At 39.1% G+C, this 15,904-nt stretch overlaps 1 protein-coding gene across 8 annotated transcripts in view; it reads right to left on the bottom strand.

The window, feature by feature from the left end:
• The window catches only part of LDB2 (LIM domain binding 2), a 219,723-nt gene extending 204,074 nt beyond the window's left edge, over positions 1–15,649 (bottom strand). For 2 of the 8 annotated variants that reach the window (XM_074903766.1, XM_074903767.1), the window contains exon 1: positions 15,182–15,643. In XM_074903766.1, the coding sequence (XP_074759867.1) occupies positions 15,182–15,313 (132 nt within the window). In that variant the 5' untranslated portion in view covers positions 15,314–15,643. Of the gene's footprint in view, positions 1–15,181 lie in introns of all 8 variants that reach the window. The other 6 variants (XM_074903768.1, XM_074903765.1, XM_074903770.1 and 3 more) reach the window with 6 other exon arrangements.
• Between the last annotated feature and the right edge of the window lie 255 nt (positions 15,650–15,904).

The raw sequence follows: 15,904 nt of genomic DNA on the forward strand, positions 1-15,904 counted from the left end.
ACCTTATTCCCCTTGTTCTGTGCCCTGCTTTCTCCACAGGGTCCAGAGGAGCACAGGGGATCTGAAGAGAATCAGCAGTTTGTGGAAATTTGGCCAACTTCTGATGAGGCCTGGGCTACTGGCCTAACAGTCTCCTTCCCCCTCCAAAAATATTCATGATTACAAAGGCAAGCTGATAATAATTAAAAAATGTCCTTTGCTGAGGGTGCAAGGATAGACTTATTTGAAATGTGGTAGTGAGAAAATTTTAGGCCATTGCTTTCACCAAAGACTCCAACAAGGTTGTACCTCAAAGGCAGAGTGTACAGAAAGCAGATAAAGGCAATGGTGAAGCATTTTCTGCAAGAAACCACATGAGAATTGAAGAGTCTGTTATCTTTGGGAAGAACCTGGTTAAAGCCTTTCTAACACCACAATGAATAAACAAACCTGTGTTCACTACAGTCATCGCCTTCCTTGCAATTCCTCTACAAGTACCTGGTGGGGTCCCAGCTTTCTAGCCCAAATCACCTTACCATGCAACTGTTTATGTTGTGAGAGCTTTATTTAATGGATTCACACTCAAAGCATAAAAGGCAAGCAGCAATATGCATTTCAATATTTAAAAGCATAAATAAAAATGGTAATAGATCCCAGACATTTAATTTCCTCCACCCCTTGTCAATGATTGAGTTGGTGCTGATGTAGATGACTTAGATCAGTGGCCAGTTTGATGCTGAAAAAGGTTTAGATGTCTGGGAATTTCAAATGCAATTCCTAGAAATAAATAAATCATTAAGCAAATGCAAGGGAGACAACTACTAATGCAAGAGGCTGTTATTTCGTAAACTTATTTTATGGTCTGAAATGCACCCACGGGTTTTAAATGCAACCGAGTGTGAAACAGTAACATTTTGTCAACATATATAAAACCTTGTAGAGATAATTATGTCACTCATTTTCTTAGCAAAAGAGCTCCAAAGATTCATACAAATAACAAACTGAAGAAATCCATAGTTTAAGGTAGGCATATAGTGCTGGTGTTGAAGCTAATGAAGAATTTGCTTTTTGTTTCAGCAGAACTCAGATTTGCTGTTGCATTAATAAGTGAAAAATGGATGCAGCTAAGTTATCGTTTACTATATCAAACAAATAAATCACTATACAGAAAACACATCTACAAAAAAAAAAAACAAACCCTGCTGGGCTCAGTAACTCAGGCCATGCTGCCAAGCATACAAGTTCACAATTGTAATGAGCAGCTCAATTCTTTTGCTCTGGGAGAAGTCTTCAGTCTCCTAAATAAAAGTGACCAGGGAGAGAGGGTTTGAAGCTCATATTTAGCTTGCACAGACCCATGATGTGTACACGTGACGTCATAAAAATGCTGTAAGTCTGCCAGGTCAGCAGCCACAAACCCCACATGCTGCCAGTCAGAGGCTGAGCAGACACTAAAAGGCTATGAATTTCATTTAATCATCTCCTTTCCCCTTCCCAGTAAAGCAGTAGAGGCTAGCAGCTGCTGGAGAAAAATGTCAAAAAATATTAACTATGAATGTCCAGGGTTTGGTTTTGATTAGTATTAAAACCAAACAAATGAAGAACAAACCTAATGACAAATCTTGCAAAATTCGTTATTTATTAATACAGCTAACAATGTAGGCTTCGGAGTCCACTTCCAAGGAGCATGTGGATAAGCTCAGTTAAATGATGGACTTCATATAGCCTGCCAGATCTACCTATTATTCTGCTAATTTATGGGCCATATATTTCTCTCCAGCTAAATTTCTGATTGAGAAGAACTTTACCCCCTTCCCGCTGTTTGTTTTGCTACACAATTTTCCTTAACAGCAAGTGCTGCTTGTTCTTAACCATGCTTTCTATTATACCTCTGACATTCAAGAAATGATAAGTGCAAACATAACCTAAGCCCCTGAGCATGTGGTTTTATCACATAGCCAGCTATGGACAACACTTAAAAGCTGAATATGTTCTTTCTGTCCTTTTAAGGTCCCTCAAATTCATCTCCCTGAACCAAGTCACCTAAAATTGCTAAACCCATTAAAATAGGTAGGTTCCACGAAACAAGTTTTTGCTGTACCAGCTTCTGCACCTTCTTCTAGCACCTTGACGTACAGGGCCAAATGCTTAATTCGTTGATGTAAACAGCAAAGATTTGCATGGGATGAGGAGTTGCAGCTACAGGATTAGGCTGAAACAATCCTAGGAAGCTTGTGATACTTTTTGTTTGTTTGTTTAAATCACAACAGCACCATTGGCCCACAAACTGTGTTATTTGCAATCGTGCATCTGTGTGCCATCAATCTCTAAGGAAGGGAAAGACTTCTGGGGTGAGCTCTCAATTTATGTTTCTCAGTTGACTCTTATAATCACACTCAGTGTTCTCAAGCTTAGTGCAGCTATTCTGGTAACAAAATTTGCACACCAGGTGGGTTTATACAAGTTCCCATGGTCCTAATAATTTCATATACTTCCTAATAATAATCTTGAAAATTACATATGTAATTGTGTTTCTAAAAGGCCACCTTCAGCAAAATTGGGAGAGCTCTTTCCTCTCAACAGGAGAAATATTTTAATAAAGTAGCTAGCAGACACCTATAAAAATGGCGAGAAAAAAAATAGTGAAAAAATCCACCTTTTTTTGATGCTGTCTCTAGATGGAGTGTTAAACAAAGCTAAGGGAATCCTGGGGTCCACAGATGACAGAAGGTCCCAAAATGGGATAGGCACTGAGCAGGACAAGAATCCCTTGGTCCTGCAATACTGCAATCCAGATGAGGCATTAATATTCATATTCTAGACTGCAATTAGAAAGAAGGCTCTAGCTCCTATGCAGGGGTGGGCCTAACCCAGCAGAGGTGCAGCAAACTGCTTCTCTTCCTTATTGAAATTCAGTCCATCTAATTGATACTGCAGAAGGCAGTGGCATAATGAAATAGAGCAGAGATCTTTTCAGTAGTTTTACCCATCTATGCTTTCCTGCTCCTGATCAGTGTAAAACCCTGCACAGGACTTCACTCTTTCCAACTTTAAGCAGTCTCAGGAATGATTTACATTTCCATAATATGGGAATCATTAAGATACTGTTATTAGATCACCATTCAGAAATGTATCAAGACTGTGACTACCTTCATTTGTGTAACACCAAAAATGTTTTAGTTTTTCTTAAGGTATCCCAGTTTCTTTCAAAATGACAAAGAGTGCCTTTCCCTCAGAAGCAGAATAAAATATTTGTAACTACCTCATTAATTTGCAAGCAAATACAGGTAATGTTTGTTAAAAAGCAAAACCTATGAGACTCTGTGTAGTTTTGGTACTGTAAGTAGTCTCCAAAAGGCAACAGATGTGGGGACGGGGGAGGGGGGTGTTGATTTTGTCTTTTTAATATTCAAAGTGGGTCTGTTCTCACTGGCTAATTAAATCAGTAGAGTGCAAACAATAAAAGAAAAAAATAAGTGTTGCCACTCTTCCCTAGAACAACCTCTCTGGTTCATCTCTACTTATTTATTACAAGAACATATTTATTAGAAGCCTTTACAGTATTGCCTCACCAAATCTTCGTGAAATAAGATACATACCCCACAGTGCCAGTTCCCATTGAGAAGAACATGCTTTTCCTGTGGAATTTAAGATAGTCTTTCCACAGTTAAGAGAAAACGGACTTGGAATGAGCTTCTTGACTGACATGAAACTACTGAAGAATCACATTAAAAAAGTAACAGATTTAATAACAATATCATATGTACAAATCAACCAGCAGAATGCTGCCCTAAAATATATTTGTACTTGCTTGGCAAAGCGAGTAGGTTTGCACAGGTGTACTGAATTATTTGAGAAGTAAGGAAATGTGTTAATAACACTAAACAGTCATATTCCAAGAATGTAGAGTATTATGGTATTTTCTAGTCAGATAATTCTTTGTAGTGCATAAATACGTGTAATATCAATTAAAACATTTTGATTTGTGAAATCAAAATGAATGTGGTATATTTAGATTCTGTTTTGGAAGTATTTTAAATACTGCTATCTACTTTTATCCTTGAGTTAGTTATGCTACATAGCACAGTATTAAAAACAGGCTGCAGATACAAACCAGAACTCCACTGTGCTAGTACTGTACAAGAAAAGAGAAGGTGGTCCCAGCCCCAAGAATCTTATAATAAATGTAATGTTACACATCATGAAGACAGGGTTGTATATGAGAATCGATAGCTACCTGACTTTAAGAGCATAAAGTTCAGCAAAAGATCAAAATCCTATGCTTGAAATAAGGTAGATTGCATGCCCTGAGCCCTGTGCTGCTACTGCTTCCCACACCAGCAAGTTAAACGCAAGTTTGTGCGTGTATGCGTGTGTATTATATTTAAGTGACATCACTGTGGACATATCTGAAGATAAGGGACAATAGAGGGATGCAGACCCCCTGCATCATAAGGGAGTGTATTCATCAATTTCATCAATAAGTTGGTATTTGGCAACAGAAGGCAACTATTTCAGCCCAGTTGTTGCCAAGTTTTTGAAAGCATCAGAGCCAAGGAAAGCGTTATGGGACATAATGCGTGAGTTTACAGGAAACTCCTCTCAAATGCTGAGGATCATCGTGGAAGGAAACATGGATGTGCTCGTTTGAAGATGTAACAAGTGACAGTCAAGAGACTGGTGTCAGGCACTGTGAGGTTCTGGGCCTTTACAGATGTAGAGTTCCTTCTCAGCTCCATGCATTATTGGCCCCATTTTGAGTTTATTGAGAATTTCCCCAGCAAAATACAGTTTAATTGTAGTTAATGAATTATCCACAGCTGAAACACTGATGTATTTAACCCCAAATTCAGGGTTTTATAGAGTTGCATGCCCATTGCCAAATGCTTACTATATCTTAGTTACTTTTAACTCTGCTACTGTTTGAACATACTCAGCGCCAAAAAGTACTTCAGTCCCTTCAGGCATTCTTTTGCTTAACCAAATTAATGGTTGCAAACAAATAAAATATTTACTCTGTACTGCAGCCAAAAATGTGTTTCTTTATGTAATCTGAATGATGAGCAAACACCAGAGCACTGGAGATAATAGCAGCAGATCAGACTTAGGGAAATGATGCCCCATCTTATGACACTTGACAGTAAAACACAAAGATCCCGAACAGAAATGAGCCCACTACCACTTAATTTAACGGTATCTGGAAAACACAGTAAAGTAATCCAGCAAAGCAATTTCTGTTGATAGTTGTATGAGAGGCATTTATCAATACGCATTAACCTCTGGCTTTTACCTGTTAAGTTTTCTAAAAGATGCTTGTGTTGCTTCATAAGCCACAAGGTGTCACAGTGGCTCAACTGGTAGGACTCTTGTCAGTCTAGACACGCAGGTTGTGGCTTCGGGTTACATACCAGTGCTAACACCGCTCTGTACCAGAGGAAGTGTGTGCTACGCGGCGTCTTTAGAAGTTCTGTCTTTGGATGAAACAATCAGTCAAGGTGTATCTCAGTTGCTTCAGGATGCTCTTGATGTGGGTGCTAAATAATCTTACAGCACCGTCACAAGAGATGTACTTGGTGTGCTGGCATCTTGGCCAATCTTTTTACATTATTAACCCCAACAAAGCGTTAAGAGGTACACTAAAAAGAGCTGAGCTAATCATTCACGTCAAATAACAGATTTTATGAATTCCACTTCATTCTACCCAGATTTTCTAGGAATTAATAAAAATTTATTTGAACACATTAATTATTCAAATTTAAGACATATTTTTGCTCATCTCGCATAACAAGCAGTGTGCTGTAAGCAGGTAATATTCTGCTAAGACTGTATTCTGTGATTGGTCATATATTGCATGTTACTGTTTCGGATCCTTGGCTGGATGAGCACAGATGGAGCTAGAGCTTAAAATGCCAGGAAGCTTTGAATTTTTTCACCAATTCTTTCTTACTACATTTTTCTAAAGTAACTGCATGGTAAACAGAGTCCTGTCCCACAAAAAAAAATGTGCATGTACATCATATTTACTGACCTGTAACTTTCCCATTGCCACCAGTCATTGCCATCCATTTGCTTTACATTCATACACCAGTCAGTCCTCACTGCAAAGCAGAGTTTCTTCTCTGGTGTATTTAATTTCTAAGCATCATGGTTCTGTCTGGGAGGTTTTGGAAACTCAAACCAGGAAACACTGCCTCTCAGCTTAGCCCATATAAAATAAGCAACTTCTTTCCAGAATGCTTAACAAATTGAAATTTGCATTCTGCAATTATTTGTAAGAATAAAACTCCATTGATCAAACATTCACATAAACGCATAAAGAGCACAAGCATAGCCAAAGCAAATTCACTGCTTAACTCAAGTGAATAGTCATGGAAATTTTGCGTGTAGTATTTGTTGCACTCAGGTAATGAACCTTTACCCAGTGTGTTGGCTTTTCATGTCCCATTATTCATGCCAACACATTCATTAAAATGGGCCTATGCTTTTTAACATAATCAGCAATGTGCATAGGTGTGGCCTTCAAAGAGTTATTACCATAGTTTACAGGCATGCTGTTCGTAAATACAAGCAGAGCTCCAGTCAGTGCAAAATGCCAAGCTTCCCACAAAACATATGGTAATTTTTGCTCTGTAAAATGGATAGATGCGCTATATAATGCATAATTGCATCACATTATATCTGAACTTCTAATTGCTTAAAATGATACTTCAAATCACATCAACAACATTATTACCTAATTACCCTAAGGGTTAACTGATGCTCCAGTGATTAAGTCTAGGTAGAAGTGATAGAGCTATTGTATTGCCTTCATCCACTACAGCAAGTGGTAGGGTTGCAAAAGCACATATAGAATCTATATCCTGTCAATGTTTTTAACATCTTGGTATGGTGTTGAAGAGAGGTGGAAGAAATGCTGGCCAAGTACCAAAAGGAAGGAGGGTCCCTCTTGAAAGACACTGAACAGCTTCAACAAGAAGAATTTTCATTTGCTCTAGAGGAATGGTTTTACAGTAGCAATTTTCCCTTCTAGTCACAATAACATTATTGTGATACAGAAGGAGTAAAATGGAAACATATTTGGTACTTGGATCCAAGAACTGTGGAAGATGGTGACACTGATATGAAAAGGCAAGTTACTACCAGAAAACAGGGGACAGAGTAAAACAGACAGTTGTGGGCCTTCTGCCCCTGCCACATAACCCACACAAGAAACTTTTGTGAACTGTGTGAAGCAAACCTAGCATTCTAGGTGCGAGGCATTTCATGTTCCCCTTTTCCAGACGTAAAAGACTATCCTGGTTGCAAACCTAGAAGCAAAGCAGGTCTTATATCTGCCTTGCCAATCGCATCCTGGAAGATCTCTAGTTCATAGAAGAGGAGATGGTTAAGAATACTGGTACTGCTGACTGCCTTCCTGAGGCATGAAGTATGCTGAGGGTGCTTCAGCTTAAACAATAATAAAATGAAAATGTTTCACTCTATTTACTTTCTTGTTTTCTGAGCATTTTCCTCTCTCCACGTGACTACTGTATTTAAAGATTTAGAATATTTCTTTTTGTATAATGTGGTCATTAATATTTCAGAAATCTCTTTGTAACCTGCTCGAGGACAGATGGCGACGCTTTCTCCAATACAATCTTCTGCTAATGGCTGAGGCAAAACTACACAACTGAAACAAGAATCACAATCAGGTACATGAAATTCTTTAAATGCGCAATGTACCAGAAGCCATAATTTTCTCAATCTATTACTTTAGAAAATAACTTAATAAAAAATGTAGTTAGAAAAAGCAAATGTTTGAAAATCCGAAAGAAAAGTAAAAATAGCCCGCTGCACAGGTGATGTAAGACTGCACATAATACTACTCGAACAGATACAGTTGTTTTTTCCAGGTATTTATTTTTGAAGAATGAGCACAGTGGATCTATGATTAGGTCTATTCTTGGGTCTGCCTTAATCAGGGGTTTCCAAATGTGTCACTTCCATACACATATGTTTTATTTGCCCTCTGAATGCAAGGTCATCCACCTAGCCCATGCAATTCTTCTGCATCATGAAGGATGCTCTAGTGTGCAGCTAGCAGTTGTGTAAAATGGACAGGATCTGGACAGATATTGAATCTGCTGGATGAGAGTAATCTGATGGCAAAACGATACCCAGCAATTAGATTTTCCTGTTCCCTTTTTAAACACACACACAAATGGTACAGACAGATTTGACTGTTTCTGCTGAGCTAACTAGCCTTGGCAAGCTGACTCCGTGGCTTAGAATCAGGAAAGATGGGTATCAACAGGTATTGCTGTAATGTCTATCACACATGATCTGCAATGTTCTAATTTGTTAGCTGCTTGGAAGGGTGCAGGGACCTATCTATCTAGTCTGCAGGTAAGCAGGCAGTAGATTTTAAGTACATTTAGAAACTTAATTAAATTAGTAGCTTTACTGTGTCAGTTGTGAGCTTATGACTCTATCCTGGCCAAGTACCTGGATGTGAATATTGATAACAGAAAGACCTTAGGAAGAAGTTCTAGGCTGATAGTTATATTTTGGCTGTAGTTATCAAAGTTTATGATTAAAGAAGTCTGCTATGCTCAAGTTTCACGCTTTATGTCTGTATGATGCAGATGGGAACATCACCCTGGCTAGGAGCTTCATCAAGAGTATGTGTTCTTGACAGTGGTGTATAAACAGCAAGGTGGTGTCACAGCAACCTGTCTCATGGAGAGAGGACAGCCTGATCCTGTAAAATGTATGGCCTTTGCAAAGAATCTACACCATCAACACTCTTGAGGCCTGAAAAGGTGAGAGGCTTAGAGAGCCACCAAGTCCTAGTTCACATTTAGTTCTGCAAAGGTCTCATTTTTCCAGGTCAGTGATTTTTCACTAGCCCCATAAAGCACAGAAGCAACAGAGCTGTCTCCAGAAGCATCAACTGTTCCCATAATGAGGTTTATGGTCCGCAAGTGGCTCTAGTTGATCCCCAGGTACCTCAGGAGTACCAAGTGTACTTACTACTTGGCCTAGATCAGTAACTTACAGACTTCAGTTTAGAAGGGCATGGCGGTCCACCACAACATAACAGAAATGGAACCAGTATTCTGACCATAAAGTGCTTTCTCTCTGAAATTCTAACAGTAAATGAAGACAGAAAAAATGTACTGGGGAAAAGAAAGCCACAAGCCTAGGGAGAAGATTTCAGCCAGGGGTTTGGGGAGGTTTATTTCACTACTATTTTTGCCTAATAAATAAGATGACTGAGACCTGAGACAACAGACCCTGCCCTACCACAGTCTTTTTTGGAGACTAATCATCAGCTGCTTTTGGACAACCTTGATCCTTCCAGGATCACCCCTCTGAGGCTTCAAGTAGCCCAGAAACAACTTTTAGAAAAGGGCACCCAGCACACTGAGGATATATGCTGGCCTGTTTACACAGCACAGTGCAGGAAAGAAATCTCTTCTTGGGGAGGAAGCATCTGAACAAAGTATCGGCACGGTTGGAATGCCTGTTTACAGCAGATATGCAACTTTTGGCAAAAAGAGACAAAAAAATACCATTTGAAGTGAGGAGTCCAACTAAAAAATATTGCAATGAGTTTAGCAATCTACCCATTCCTTTTTTCTGTAAACAAAGAAAGTGTATATACCAAAACCTTTTTTTTTTTTTTTTAATCTGATCTTGCAATCCTACTGCAGGCAAAACTCCAGCTTAAATAAGAGCACAGGACTGGGCCCTTGTTATGATCTCTATTTTGTTCCTTCTCATCATCCAGAGGCTTCTATTTTTGAGACTGGATCTGCATAGTAAATCTTGTTTATATCAGGGAAAGACTAAGTTTAAGGGTTTTTAAAGTGAATTCATGGTTTAAAGAGTAAGGAATGAAAAAGAGAAAAGGAAGGGTTGTAAAGGTTTCTTTATAGAAAATGATCCAGTAAGCAGAGTGATTTGCAGACAAGATCCATTTTTACACTTTCACACTGACTCTCTCTCCCCCCTCACCAGACCCTGCCCCCAAAAGCTCCCTGTTCCTTATGCATGCGGTTTACATTCTATATTATAACTTCAGAGGGGGAAAAAAGGGCAGCAAGACATCCCTGACTGTAAGCTAAGGATCAGCATGGAAAGGAAGTAGAGTCTTTTTTTTCTCCCCCAGCCTCATAAGAATTGTTAGTTTGTAACAATTTTAATTGAAAACAGCTGCAACTGAAATTTTTAAAAGGGATGAAAAAGCTTTATGAAATAAAAGACAATCAGTAAAAAGAGCCTTGAATCCATTCTGAAGTCAGTGTCTGCCTAAAGGAGTTCAAGGGTTTTCTTTTAAAAATGGCCTTTTAGTTTCAGCAAAGCATGGTTTGTAAGTACTCTTTTAAAATACTTTACTCATGTTCCTAGAATTGCTAAGTATTAGTATATTTGTGGGTGAAAGGATATTTCCTCAAAAATACTCTGAGACAGAAGTTTATGTGTTTTCTCCTCAACAAAACAAACTCATTGGACAAACTCAGACTTATGTACACAATATGAGAGATCTGTTTGCGATACTAAGTTGCTATGTGAACAAATGTGATGTCACAACATAGATTTTTATGACTAATCTATTAAAAATGCATCAGGAAGAAGAAGAAAATATAATTTCATCACATAGTAATGTAAGGAAGTAAAATAAGATATTTCCATTCAACTACAGAAATTTTGTTCTGCTTTGATTTGCTTTAAATATTTAGTTGAATATGAATGTCTGTGTAAGCTTCCAATTCATTTAGTAGCTTTTAAAAAATCATAACATTCTCCTTTATTTTAATTTCCATTTTCTTTACATTTTCTTCCATCATGAAATCTCTACTTTTGTTAAATTCACTATACAGTATTAATAGGAGTTTAATATGATTTGATTAAGCTGATTGTCTTTAAAACAAATAAGCTACTAACCAAGTCACCCTTAAAACACCACTCTCTTAGCCAGAAGGAAAGCTGTGTTTTGCACATAATGGTGATGTAAAGCATAATCTCTTGTAGTGACAGAGATACAGGTGAATTTAATATACTGTGATACATGGAAGTTCTAACAATATAGGGGACTAAATAAACAAGTGAAAGGCTTCATACATTTCTTTGACTATTGGCAATAAAGCAATGCCTCAAACTTTTAGCTGTCAGCAACTTTAAGTGATCTATCCACAGCGCACTGTAATGTTACCGAAAAATAATTACATACAAGATATAATCACCTTTTGTTTTCTTTTAAGTGTGAGCAATTTCAAATGATTAAAAATTAGAACAAAAAAGGATTTACAACATCAAAGAGGAAAAGATGCTTTTTTAAAAACATCGATTTTTATGAAAACCAGAGAAAATATTTAAGCTAATTTACCTATCCTGTGTATTGCTAGCTAGAACTTTAGAAACTGCTGATTAGGCCACAACAGGATTGTTAAATGTTAAACTAACACAGATATAAAAATATTAAGATAAACTAAGTTTGCGTGAACAGTAATGAAATCCTTAAAACCACACACAGAGCAAGGAAACAGCTGCATTTTGGTTAACCAGAAAGTTAATCAACTATGATAGAAGTAAATAAGATTTATCTTTATATCTGCCAGAGATTATTAAACATTTAAATATTCATTTTGCTACTTTAAATCAGGATTGTTGATGCATTACAAAATGGCACTAGATGCTCCCAAAGTATTATTAGGAAAGCATATATTAATTTCCATGTAGAAAAAAAATTATTACCAGATTGGATTTCTTTGAACAACTTTTAAGGAAGGTAAGGTACACTAGTTAGTAACTCAGGCTCCCTAATTTACTTTAGATCAAATAAGAATTAGCTAGGTGGTGGACTTTTGCCAGTACTTACATCATAAAACCACCCCCCTGCCTGGGTGTGATTGGAATTCTTTGCCTAAGACTGACCCTGAATTTAAAAAGGCAGTTGTAGGTTCTGCCTGAGGAGCCCATAAAGTTGTAAGAAGTCTGGAGAGCAAAAGTTTGCACATCTAGCACAGGCTAGAGTTGCTAGTTCTTTACTTTCATGACTACCATTTCTTCCTAAGAAAACAAGAACAACAAAGATAGCCATGCTGCATCTAAATGACCTTTCTTTATCACTCCGTACTTTGTCTGCTTAATACACTGAGCACATCCTTCACACCGACTATTATTCCCTTCCACCCAATGCTGACACAAACCGGAGTGGAAGCAGTGGATTTCTCAGGGAGGGTCTCCAAGCACCGAGCCACTCTGAGGACACTTCCACCTCCCCCAACATACTGTAGACCCTGCTGCTGGCAGTAAAAATGGCATTTACCGGTAAATTCCCTAATGGTGTCTCTACCAGCCCATTGCTTTTTTTGAATCATTTCTCACCTACCTGCAAGTTCTGGAGAGCAGCTACAGGAATTCACTACAAAGGTGGGCTCTACACATGGAGGGGAGAAAACAGATAGATAGGACATACAGATACTTCTTTCATAGGCTCTCTATCCATCCTCTGCACAACTTAGTGAAATTTTGACTGTTTTGCTCTGCCTTGGAACTTCCACCACTGCAAGAGACAGCAGAGAATCTGATTCTAAAGGATTAAGAACGTTTTTATTTTGTAGGAAAACAGTAAAATCCCAAAAGCTCTCCAAAGATGTATTTGGGATAAGAGCTGTAGGTTCCCATTTTTTAATGCATTCTCACTTGCCACCGTCTCTCTCTCCAGAAGTTGGGTCCAAGTGGAATCAGCCAGCTTGCTACCCCCAGTCTTTTAGAGAGTTTCTTTGTAATTCCTTTCCCCTTAAGCTGCTTTGCTTGTGCTCACCTACCCCCTGGGGCTCACAGAGTACAAGCAGCCTCCTTCAGAGACCAGTGCCTACATTATGCCAAAGACATTATGAAGAGAAACGTTTATACAGTAAGCCTGTATCACCCACAGCACAAGCACATTCCTTCCATGACATACAGGGCTCCATCGGTCCAGATTCAAAAAATTCAGAGCTAGTTATACATGCTCCAGAAGCTTTCAGCTACCAATCCCAAACATGCTTGGAAGTGTGTAAAATTAATGTGAAACTTCAACTCCCAACCTGCCCCAGAAGTCAGCATGATTCTTTGCAGGCTGGCCACACCTAGTCACAGTAAGTGTCCCAGGAAACTAGTAATTTTTAAAAAATTATTATTAAGGAAGGTGTTTTAATTGGAGAATGAATGAGATGAAGCTAGCAAGAAAATACATTTCAACAAACAATGCTCACAGAACAGAGCTCAGAAATTAAAAATCAGAGAACCAGAACGTAGTCACAACAATCACAAGGCAAAAGTATTTCTACTCTGTGCAAATAAAAGAAATGCTGGAGCATAAGGCCTTCATTAACTAAGCACTGTCAAAGTAAAATGCTGCTGAAACCTATGGCAGTACTAGCAAGGAAGAGTAGATTATTGCTTTTTGCCCACAACAATCGATGTGAATGTGCACAGCAAAAACTGCAATTAAATGCAGTGAAGTCTAACCCAGCACACCTCAGCAATGAAGGAGGGGGAAGTTGTCTCAGAAGTCCCTCAAAAACTTTTCTAGTGTAACATTTGTAAAGGAGCTGCAATCAGAAACTGGCCAATGATTAAAAGCACCACTAAATAAGTAAAAAGGCTAAATGAGCACTGACAGCTTTTCAGAAAAGCTTGTATATAAAACACTGAATCACTTAATGATACATATATGTTCTTTTGACCCGAAAAAGTCTAGAAATTATTACATTAATAGGTACAGGAATGTAAGGAACAGAGTTGCAAGACACTGACAAATAAACACTAGCAAATAAATCCCCCAAGACCCCTCATTCTATCTAAATGGCAGTGACCCCCTGCAGCCAAGAACTTGGGGCAAAACTGACTAACAGTTGCCATGATTTTGGGAGCAACGCGCTGCTTGGAGTTTTCAGCCAGCACTAAGTGTATTTACCAATTACTCCACAGTAATGTTTTAAGACTAGCAGTGGTAACAGTGTTAGAAATGCAGTTACCCCGTAGCGGCCACCCAATCAGAAAGCAGGTCACATCTCGTTAGCTGTATCATATACATTAAACGTCACAGATTCTCCATGGCTTAGCTGACAATTCAGACATGTGTGTTTTATTTTATGATAACCTCATGTTCTCTGAGAGAATTACAACAAACAGATCAATCTGAGATCCTTTACCATGCTTTGTGGCACAAATTTGGCAGATATTTGCCTCTATATAAGCCCGTTCGCTATAAAAGATTAGTACTTTTAAAAAGTGTTTTCAGGACATGACTAGTAAACTACTATGAAAAATTGCAGCACCAAGAATGTTTGCTGCACACACACAGACACATGGACAAAAATGCAGCCTGATTCAGTCCATACACTTTTCACTTCAACAGACTAAAAAGTGTGCTTTATATAACCACGTAAATAACAAGATGCAGCCTCCACTATTTTTTTTTTTCTTCTTCTTTAAGTGACAAAAGTATTTCCCCTTCCCATTCAGCATATTCTTTGTGGCGGTTGATCTGGATTTAGAAGCCAGGGTGTATAAACCACTAACAGATTATACAAAGCATAACCAACAGTGAATGTAGTTTACATTATTGGGTACTTTTGACAGCTATATGATGAAGTCGTGAACCGATCGTCTCTCCAGCTAAAAGCAACTGCATTCTAAATGTAAACATGAATTTCTCTTGTCGGTCGTCCTGAACATGTGTTCTTTAAGTGGAGCCTAGGAATAAGTTTTTAAAACTCTGCTCCTGTTTTCTGTTACCATTCATTTTAAATTTTAACGAGTTTACAAAACAAAACCAGAGAAACGTTCCTCTCTTCACCTAAACCTGCAACATTTCTGAATTAGTTTTGTGCAAAAGCTCAAGCGATACCTGGCAATATTATAGCTGCAAATGCCAGCAGGACAGATCCTGAGCAAACAACACAGTAAGGCAAAGAAATTTCCTGAGACCAGCATTATAATCAATCCTGAAGTGCTGTACTGTAATTTCAAGATTTCAGCCTAAGCTGGTATCTCCTCCAAGAGTTGCTCTGCGTGGAAACATAATGAGGGATTACCCAATTAAACTACTAAATTAATTAGGGTTCGTGCCTGCATATACTGTACTGTCTAGTGGGACGCTTCAGCTGGAATTCGGGCTGAAACCTACCACGGTCCATGCACAGGAAAACAAGGCTGAGGGACTTACCTCCGTCCGCGACTGCAGCCTCTTGTTCATTTCATATATTCGGTACTCTGGTTGCACCATGTATGGTGTGTGTCTCCTATAAAATGGGCCAAAAGGAGAAGAATAGAAAGGGTCATGTGGTGTGCTGGACATCTTGCCTGCTTGCAGAGATTCAAGCTACACAGAGTATCATCAACATCCATACAGAGCACATGGGCTGTGTGTTCTTCACAGTACAAAGTAGCAGCGCGCACACACACACACATCCAGGCTGCACGCACTGGCTGGGAAGTGCTGTGGGAGCCCTCTATAGCAGGAGCCGGGGGGGGAGAGGGAGCGGGAGCGGGAGCGCACAGGCTCCAGAGAGAGGGAGGCTGGAGAGCTTCAGGCACCACCGCTCCTTTTTAAAGCAGCAGTTGCTGGAGGGGTCATTTCCTGTCCACGCTGTAGACTAGTTCAAAAATATAATTTTCCCCTCCGCCTGACAGAGGTCTAAGGTTTGGGTTTAATTTTTCCCAGCCAGGACCCCTCAGGAACCTGGCAGCAAGGCTTGTTAGCATATAGGTGGTTTAAAAGCTGCCTGAGCCAATCACCCTCTGCGAGGAGCACGCTTGGGTAATGTCAGAAATGTGATTACTACAAAATACATAAACACAGGCCACGACAATCCCCGCCGCTTGCAGCTGGTGATTCACCCGCGCCGAGACGGCTCCCTTCAGCGCAGCTCTGCCAGCTCCGAGTGGC

Source organism: Athene noctua, chromosome 4, assembly GCF_965140245.1.
Source record: "Athene noctua chromosome 4, bAthNoc1.hap1.1, whole genome shotgun sequence".
Taxonomy (NCBI): domain Eukaryota; kingdom Metazoa; phylum Chordata; class Aves; order Strigiformes; family Strigidae; genus Athene; species Athene noctua.